At 41.1% G+C, this 10,000-nt stretch overlaps 1 protein-coding gene across 1 annotated transcript in view; it reads left to right on the top strand.

The window, feature by feature from the left end:
- LOC122258646 (sialin) overlaps positions 1 to 10,000 on the top strand; it is a 14,577-nt gene that overhangs the window by 4,375 nt on the left and 202 nt on the right. Inside the window, exons 3-13 of the mRNA XM_043024723.2 lie at positions 189 to 347; positions 1,079 to 1,155; positions 1,859 to 1,948; positions 3,175 to 3,330; positions 3,920 to 4,007; positions 5,033 to 5,189; positions 5,733 to 5,949; positions 6,291 to 6,423; positions 6,872 to 7,027; positions 8,030 to 8,115; positions 9,340 to 10,000. The exon at positions 9,340 to 10,000 is cut by the window's right edge and continues 202 nt beyond it. Of these exons, the coding sequence (XP_042880657.2) occupies positions 189 to 347; positions 1,079 to 1,155; positions 1,859 to 1,948; positions 3,175 to 3,330; positions 3,920 to 4,007; positions 5,033 to 5,189; positions 5,733 to 5,949; positions 6,291 to 6,423; positions 6,872 to 7,027; positions 8,030 to 8,115; positions 9,340 to 9,516 (1,496 nt within the window). The 3' untranslated portion in view covers positions 9,517 to 10,000. The remainder of the gene's footprint in view (positions 1 to 188; positions 348 to 1,078; positions 1,156 to 1,858; positions 1,949 to 3,174; positions 3,331 to 3,919; positions 4,008 to 5,032; positions 5,190 to 5,732; positions 5,950 to 6,290; positions 6,424 to 6,871; positions 7,028 to 8,029; positions 8,116 to 9,339) is intronic.

Genomic DNA, 10,000 nt, shown 5'->3' with positions numbered 1-10,000 from the left:
AATGCAACGTTATTGCACTGGTTACGAATTAAGACGAAGATATATTTATCAATAATAACTGACAATATTCATCGAATATTTTGTGAGGTTCGTGGTGATGACAGTATCCTGACCTCTTGACGCGAAATAAATACTTATTATTGACCTCGAGACGTTTTGACTGATCATAACCCTTTCCCTGATTGCAGGATGGGTGCCGGCGAGGGTAGCCCTGGGGGTTCTTACGTTCTTCGGGTTCATGAACCAGTTTATGGTGCGCGTGAACCTGTCTGTGGCTATTGTGGCGATGGTGCACCAGAACAAGACAGTGGATGAAGTCCAAGCTCAGTGTACCGCAGAGCCACAAGGTTAGTAGGTGTCTTAAAAGAAAAAGAAGAAGAAAAAAAAATGAAACGAAATGTTGAAGTGCTTTATTTATTTATTTATTTATTTATTTTATATTAGGGGAAGACGTATTATGTTTTTCTATTGATATGAAGGTTCATTGTATTGCTGAGTGTAAAAGTAGGTTGTTATCTCGGAAAAAAAGGAGAAACGTGAAATGAAAATCAAGTTTATGGTTTCCTGCTAATAAGAATATGTAGAAGGACATTGTGTGCCAAGCTTGGTAAATACAGATTATATGATTTTTCTCAACTGGAATTTTTTTTTGTTTGTTTTGTGAAGGTTTAAGGTTGGTAGGTCTTTTGGAAAAATAGAATAATAGAAAAGAAAATATTGTGAGTTGTTTATGTTGATGTAATGTAATTTTGGCGCCTTAGATATGCGAGTTTTGTGGTTCTCTGCTGATTTGAAGACTGGACATCTTTGAGATACAAAAAACAAACAAACAAACAAACAAAAAACTGATATTGTTTTTTATATGGTAGATGTCTTGAAAAATAGGTGTTAGGACTTATGAAACATCTGTAGTGTACTGTTGTGTAAATTTCTTTCTATGACTTACTACTAGATTTAAGAAACTTCTTTATGACTCTCCGATTAAAATAGATCTTAATCTTCAAACATATCCATAAAAAGAGTTCCTCTGATATGTACATATTTGTTGATCAAATGTTAATTTTCCTTAACTAAACAGGCTCAAACAACAGCAATAGTTTAGTGGTCGGTACTACGGAATACCAGGCTGATGCACTCACTAAGATAATCATGCAGGTATGACTCATTTGCTTATTCACAAAACTCATCCTTATTTAATCACTCATTCATTCATTCGGACTTTATTCATTCATCCTCGTTGGGTCAATTACTTACTCGTCTTTTGATTCACTCACGCATTCTTTGTTTGGTATTTCACCTGCGCGTTGACGAATTCGCTTACTCATCCTTACTCACAGACCCTGTTTCACATTTTCGTTCGGTCATTCACGTGCGTATACACAAAAGAACTTACCCATCTTCATCTTTATGTGTTTGTATGACTCATCACTGATTGTATTCACTCATCACTGATCCCACATCAACCATCTACTCATTTTCAGACTCAGCATCACTCTCCTCTTTTATCCTCTTTTATGTGATTTACCCATAAATTACTCATCACTCACCAATCACTCAGGATGATGATCATGATGATAGTAATAAGGATTTATTTGATATTGATAATAATGAGAATATTGATATTGATATTAATGGTAATAATGATAGCAATGATAATGATAATAATAATGATACTAACAGTAATAATGATGTTAATAGTAAAAATAATAAAGTTTACATAACATAAGATATGCATCACTACCCCCCAAAAAAAAATTCTACCACCACTCAGTAAAAAAAAAAAAAAAAAAAAAAAAAACGAAAAGAAAAATCTAGAAGCAATCGTGTCATCCGCACATCTCCCTCCCTCCTCCAACAGGATGCGCCGGAAGAGAAAGGGTTAGCGTGGGACGAGGTGACTCAGGGCCTCGTCCTGGCTAGCTACTATTACGGATACACGGTCACACAGGTACGGTATTTTTGAGTTGGTTGTTGTGATATGTATTAGAAAGAAAAGAAAAGAAAAGAAAGAAAAAACAAAAAAACAAAAACAAAAACAAAAACGTATGTTGGTATTCTTAAGTTGTATGTTTGTATTGGAAACAAATTATATAGGTTCTTTTAGGAAGATGTAATATATTTTTTTAAAAATATGAATTAGTATGGGATGAATGTTTATCAATTGGCGATGCTTATTTTTGTATTACCATCTTCTGTAATCTCTTTATCTCCTTTTTTTTATATTTCTATTATTCTCGCTTTTTCGTTCTCTCCCTCTTCTTCTTCTTCTTTTCTCTCTCTCTCTCTCTTCTACCTATCCATCCCCCAGATCCTCCCCTTCGTCTTTTTCCTTCTCCCTTCCTATCAGTTTCTTCTCCCTCCCGCCCCGACGTCTGGCGATCAATCAAAGCAGCGCCTCTTCTCTTTCTTCATGGCTCCTCCACGTCCCTTTTGTCATCTTCCCTTTCCCCCTTTTCTCACGTGTCCTCCTTTTTTTTCTTTTTTCTACTCTTTTTCCTCTTCCTTCTTCTTTTCCACCTCCTCATCTTCTCCTCTCTATTTTCTCCTCCACCCCCTTCTCCTTTTCCTCTTCCTCTTCTTCTTCGCCTTCTCTTGCTACCCCTCCTTCTTCTTCTCTTCTTTTTCGCTTTCCTCCTGCTTCCCCTCCTCATTCTCTTCTTCTCCTTCCTCCTCCTCCTTTTCTTCTTCTCCTTCCTCCCCCACCTCCTTTTCCTCCTCCTCCTCTTCCTTCAGTCAAGCCCCATTTTCTGTTATGGCTAAGATTCAGGTGATTTTTGTGAGAAAGTTTGTGTTTTTGTTCTATGACTATATAAAATATATAGTCTTTGTATCTACATTTATATTAAGTATAATGTATAGTATACGGAGTCACACACTATATAAGTGTACATATATGATCCTATGGTGTATAGTTGTATACACTCTGGATATCTATAACTGTGTCTATATCTATATCAACATGTCTGTCAATCTGTATCTGCATCTACATATATGTATATACTTATATACATACATACATATATATATATACATATATAAATATAAATATAAATATATATATATATATATATATATATATATATATATATATATATATATATATATATATATCTGCGTCTAGCTAGCTATCTATACAGCCGCATATAGTGCTTCTTTTGTCCTCTTGCGTTGCAGGTGATGGGCGGCCGCCTGGCGGAACTCTACGGGACGCGCCTCGTTTTTGGCGGCTGCATCCTCGGCAGCGGCATTATCACCCTCTTCACACCCTTGGCCGCCCGCGCCCACGCCGGGGCTGCCATTGCCCTGAGGGTGCTACTGGGGCTGACGGGGGTGAGTGCTGGTGTGGATAGGGTGGGGGTGGGGAGGGGGTGTTGGTGTAGGGAGCAGAAAGGTGTTGGGTGGGAGGGAGGGGAGTTGGGGTTAGGAGTGGTATGGAGTAGGGTAGGGGGGAGGTAGGAGAGGTAGGTGGGTGGGACAGAGGGTAGGGATGGGAATGAAGGATGGGGAAAGGGAGAGAGAAGGAATGGAAATGAGGATACAGGCGAGGGGAAAGCGGTAAGGAGGGGGGGGGGGAGGGAAGGATGGGAAGGAAAGGAGAGAAGAGGGATAAGAGGTGAGGAGGAGGAAAGAAGAGGAAAGGATTGAGAGGCGAGGAGGAAGGATAGAAGAAAGGAGACGAAGAGATTGTGGAAAGGGGAAGGAAAGTGCGAGGCAGGATAAAAACCTTGGGTTGTGAATTATAAAGACACACTCACTCACACACACACAGAAAACACGCGAATATTCCGAAGGCATATTCGTATGTTTTCCTGTGTTCCCCTTCGTTGTTTTGTTTCCAACTTGTTCAGCATGAATCATCCACTCACACACACGCACATATCTACTGAACATTGCTTTCCTTTGTCTCTCCTCCTCGCAGGGAGTGGCCTGGCCTTCCATGCACGCCCTTCTGGCCCGATGGATCCCGCCCTTAGAACGCCCGCGATTTATTGCTTTCGCGTATTTCGGTGAGTCTAACCACTGCTAGTTTCTCTTTTGTGGTGCACGTTATTCATATTTGCTTGCTTTTTCAGATTTACTATATGGCAGATGTATATCTATCTATCTATATATCTATATTATATCACTCTATCTATATATTATACATACATACATATATGTACATACATACATACATATATATATATATATATATATATATATATATATATATATATACACACATCTCTCTCTCTCTCTCTCCCATATATATATATATATATATATATATATATATATATATATATATATATATATATATATATATATATATATATATATATATATATATATATATATATATATATATATATTTACGCCATTGTTTGTCAGTTTTTAATCGGCAAGTTAGTTTGGTCCATCATAATTTAGGCTTCATTCAAAGTTGTTACAATAGAAAAAGATAAAAACAAAGTAACGCGAGACAGTAGAGCTATTATGAATGTCAGCATCTATAAACCCTCGACTAAAAATACAAACAAAAAACAGCCATTGAAAAAGATAAACAATGTTTCAACTCATTCGGTAGCTTTTATGAGGAACAGGCAATTAATGGGCAGATTGTCGAAACGATTTGTTAAATTGTGTATTTCATTCCGCCAGTTCAACCATTTGTAGCGTTATTGTTTTGATATACATATCTATCGTTATTCGTGTAGTTCCTTCTAAAATTTTACAATAAAGAAGAAAGAAAAAGAGAAAGAAAATGAGAAAAAGAAAGAGAAAATGAGAAGAAAAAAGAAAGAAAGAGAAAATGAGAAGAAAAAGAAAAAGAAAAAAGAGTGCGTGGTTGTTCTACAATCTGAAATGGCTTATCGCTGTTCTATCTTTGTGCTCTGTAGTTAACAAGCCCCACGACTTTAAGTTTGCAAATCCTATTGACATCTGATTTGTACTTCCCAAAAACGATGTCTAAAAAATCCGTGACTCTTAGCGTGTTCGTTCAATGACCTGACCTCTGACCTTTCACCCTTTGTATTCTCCTGCCTGCAAGCAACGACCCTGAGTGTAACCTTCACCTTGCCTTTTTGTGGCCTCATCATCGACTGGCACGGCTGGGACGCTGCCTTCTACGTCACGGGGGGCCTGTGCCTGAGCTGGTGCCTGCTGTGGTTCACCCTCATGCACGACTCCCCCAGCAAGCACCCCAGGTACGCCGGAGAACAGGCATACGACAGGGAGACTGTCATATGTTTTTTTTCCCGTCGACGATTTCCTGTCATCGTGGCATGGATGAGTCTTGCTAGAATGGCGTGTGGATGAATGATGCAAGGACTGGGAGGGCAATGTTGTATGTCAGTATGGTAATGATATGCCTTGTGGTTTGAAATATGCAATAGTGTTCGCCCCCTCCCCTCCAAGAAAGAAAGACACACACAAACACAAGAACAGGCATAAACACAAGCACAGGCACAAACACAAACACAAGAACAGGCATAAACACAAGCACAGGCACAAACACAAGAACAGGCACAAACACGAGCACAGACACAAACAAGCTGACACACACACACACACACACACACACACACACGCGCGCGCGCGCACACACACACTCACACATGTCACTAAGACCTTTCTGTAAATATGAAACTCATAAAGCTTAGTAGTTTTCTCTATGGCACAGGTAATCTATGGTAGGCCGCGCTTCCCTTGACGTCCCAAGCTTACTGATTGAGAGACCTGTGTTGCAGGATCAGTCGGGAGGAGCTGGAGCACATCGAGATGTCAGTGGCGGCGGGAGGAAGCTCGAAGAAAACGGGGACTGCCATCCCCTGGCGCCACATAAGCACCAGCATGCCCATGTGGGCCATCATTGTGTGCGACATGGGCAACACCTTCGGCCTCTCTATCTACATCACTCAGCTCCCCACCTACATGAGGAACGTCCTGGGATTCTCCATCAAGAAGGTCAGTGGGAAGGCCATTGTCCTTGTTTGACGTCTTTTTTGCATTGCCGTGGTCGCATGCAGCCACACACACACACACACACACACACACACACACACACACACACACACACATGTGTGTGTGTATATAATCATAGTACTTAATAGATTGGTAAATATATAGATGTATAGGTATATAATTCGACAGAGAAAAAAATAGAAAGTGACAGTGAGAAACAAGTAAACAGGCTAAGAGAGGAATAAATACATACAAAAACAGAATAAGAAATTATCGGAAACCTTTACCAAAACATACAAGATTGAATATCGCGCTAAACTTGACTTGCAAAATCCCTCCCGCAGAACGGCTTGCTCTCCGGCCTCCCATTCCTCTGCCGCTATGTCGGCGGCGTGATCTCGAGCACAGTCGGCGATTGGCTGCTGAGTCGTGGGTTCCTCTCCATCGTGAACACGCGAAGGATCTTCAGTGCCATTGGTGTGTACTTACGTTCTTGTTTTACGATGCGTTTCAAGGGAATATGATACAAATTTACACATGTTTAATGTTACTGCCTTCTTGCTTAAAGGTGAAATATTAGAATGTTAGTAGGGATATACCACGTATATGTACATATATATGCCACTGTAGAAGTTCGCCATCTCTCACATCGCGCCTTTTTGCATTTTTAGTAATATTTCTTGCTGTTCCCGCCCTAATAAGAATCTTCTTTGTTGTTAGGCTGTCGTGCTATTTGTGTCAATGTTTCACAGAACTTCTTTCCCACCGACACAGTATTTTATATCATTATTGCATTGTGATAATTCCCTTATTTTGCAGATAAGTCGGGTCCGCCAGTCGCTTCAATGTCAAAATTGCGGCTTAGTTACTTTCCCTCCACATGCAATTCTATTTGTGTATTGTGACCATTCCCTTCTTTCGGCAGCCATGTTGGGTCCGACAGTGGTCCTAGTGGGCGTGGCTTATTCCGGCTGTGACCCTGCACTCGCCGTCTCGCTTCTTTGCCTCAGCATGTTCCTCAACGGCGCAATAACGACAAGTCAGCTCGTTAACCACACAGACATCGCTCCTAACTTTTCGGGTAAATTCAGTGGCCACGATGTTTGGGTTCCTTTGAGTAAGGGGATGATCACAAAAGGAGTTTGCGGTTCGATGGTTTACGTATCGAAATTTGGCTTTTCTTTTCCATCTTGATTTCATCCGTACAGAAAGTTAGGCATTATGAGGCAAGGCATAACTTTCCGTCATCGCTGTTCGCACAAGCTTGGATCTTTATCAAACGAAAGTAGCTTTATATCGTATATAGGAAGTTGTGTTGCATCCCCATGGCATAATAATGATAATATAATAAAGCAATATCATAGTTTTTGGTACAATTATTTTTATCATGATTACTATCATCACTATCATCCTTGTTACTGTTGACATTGTTACTCATTATCATTATTATTATCTTTACCATGATCATCATCATTATCTATTCTTTTTATCACAAATTTAAGCGACGCATTTCTTTCCATCTTCAAGTGGCTACATTGACTCATGACAACGCTATGAAGCCATGGACAGTACTCCTGTAAAGCATGTTACAAAGTCTCCTAGAAACAGGCAGATAATGTGACCCATGTTAGAAAAAGGTGTAAAGGAGAATGAATAACTCCACGTGCAATAGATATAATTGATGTGTTTCGATTATATGATCACCAGAGTGACATGTAATTCTGACATGTCAGTTGCACCTTTTGCGCCGTGACATTATTCATTCTCTTTTATTACCTTTTTCTGCTTTTGTCACAAAGAACTTAGAATGGCTTTAAAAAATTCATGACATACCACTATGGATCACATTCCATATATTATTTTTTTTACCGCCGCTGAACGTATGCAATATTTTAGCCTGCTTTTATAACTTTATTGATTAGTTTATCAACAGAATTATTTGAATAGCTCTATCTTTAATAGACATAACTTTTACAAAAAATATGATAGACTTATGTAATTCGAAGCCGGTTCCTTGAGCACTGTCGGAGGTCGGTCGGGGCGCTCTGAAGCAAGTTATAACAAGGGATTGTTCATCTTCCAGGAACGCTGTTCGGAATCAGCAACACCTTCGCTTCCATCGCGTCGTTCATCTCCCCCTTGGCGGTGGCGGCCTTCATCGAGAACGAGGTGGGTCCGGACACGCCCACGGGCTCGGTCGCAGGTGGACTGATAGAGCGAGCGATGGGGCGGTGGGTGGACTGATGCAAGGGCGGATGGCTCGATAGGAAGATAGATGGGTAGACTGATTGGATAGACAGATAGATGGATGGATTGATTAATGAATTCATGATGAATGAACAGATGGATTGATTTGGCTAGATTGATGGATAGATGGAGATGTATAACTAAATGTGTGTGTGTGTGATAAAGAGAGAGAGAGAGAGAGAAAGATAGGAGGTAGGAGAGAGAGAGAGAGAGAGAGAGAGAGAGAGAGAGAGAGAGAGAGAGAGAGAGAGAGAGAGAGATAGGAGGTAGGAGAGAGAGAGAGAAATAAATAGATAAGCAGACATAGAGAAAGGCATTTAAAACCGGTTTTTATATATGGCCAACATGAAAACAGCCAGATAGACAGACAGTTAGACACACCATGAGAGTTGGAAACACACCACACGGGAGTTGCACCCCCTACCCCCCACCCCCCACCACCCAAGCAGAAACAGACCTCGACCAGCGGAAAAGCGCAACTTTAAAACACATATTAAAGAAATGTGCATTTATTTCCGCGCCGATTATACCCGTTAGCGAGTCGTTGCCTTTCGCCGGTTGCTTGAGAAAGCACTCAGGGAAATGAACCGGGGACGACGAGCGAGCGGTTCTGATTGCTTCGGGTTCGCTTTCTCTTTCGGTTCCAGCTGGCGATTCCGGGGTGTGCGGGCTTGGCTTTTGTTTGGGTTGCGGCCTGTCTTGGCTGGGTTTTTGCCTTGGGTGGCTTGGCAGAGTGAGAGAGAGAGAGTGGTGTGGAGGGGAGAGAGATAGATAGATGGAAAGAGAGAGAGGTAGGAAGGGAGGGAGAGAGGGAGGGAGGGAGGGAGGGAGGGGGTGGGATAGAGAAGAAGAAATAGAGAGAAAGAGAGAGAGAAACAGAGAAAAAAGAGAGAGAGAAACAGAGAAAAAAGAGAAATGGATACATAGATAGAAAATAAAAAGTGAAGAGCGAGCGAGTCTGAGGGTCAGAAAGAATGAAAAAAAGGAAAAGAGAGAGAGAGAGAGAGAGAGAGAGAGAGAGAGAGAGAGAGAGAGAGAGAGAGAGAGAGAGAGAGAGAGAGACAGAGAGAAAGAAAAACATAAACCAAAATAGACAGAAATAACCAAATTCCTTCCATCCTACTTACACCTCTACCCCCTCCCCAGCAAACGATGTCCCAGTGGCAGAAGGTGTTCTGGATGTGCGTGCCCATCTACGCCGCGAGCGAGGTCTTCTACCTGGTCTTCTGCTCGGGCTCAGTCCAGCCGTGGAACTACGCGGGGCAGCACCGTCGGCACGCCCATGACGAGCTCACCGGGCCCGAGGCGACGGCCCTCCAGTAGGCCCTTGGAGGTCGGCGGGAGAATCCGCGGAGGAGGAGCTCCGAAGGACACGCTATCTCGTCGCCTGAAGGAGGACCTCGATGGCTTTGTTCTTTTAGCTTTGAATTTTTTTAAAAGGGGGGAGGGGGATTTTATGTTTGACTTTTTGTTTTCTTTTGTGTTTTTTCTTGACTTTGTTTCTTTCTGTTTTGTTTCTTCGATTTACTTGCGTTTGCGTTTTTTTAGGAGCTCTTCTATGTTTTTTTTTTTACGTTATTTCATCGATTGTTTTACTTGCTTTACCTTGTTCTTCCACGCACACAAAAATCGCTTTTCTTTCAAGTATTTTTTTTTTCTCTCTTTGAGTTCACTATCTAATTTATGCGGTTAAATGTATGTGATTCTCAAGTGCGCCAAACTATACGATCAACTGATACTTCAACTGTCATTTGAGCTTTAGTTTTGCAGTTTACATTTGCAAAATAGCCGTATCAGTTTTACACTT

The sequence above is a fragment of the Penaeus japonicus genome, unplaced genomic scaffold (genome assembly GCF_977035675.1).
Source record: "Penaeus japonicus unplaced genomic scaffold, GWHDUDI00000001_assembly GWHDUDI00000035, whole genome shotgun sequence".
Classification (NCBI taxonomy): domain Eukaryota; kingdom Metazoa; phylum Arthropoda; class Malacostraca; order Decapoda; family Penaeidae; genus Penaeus; species Penaeus japonicus.
Note: the sequence above shows the minus strand (reverse complement) of the source record. Positions and strands in the feature narration are given on the sequence as shown.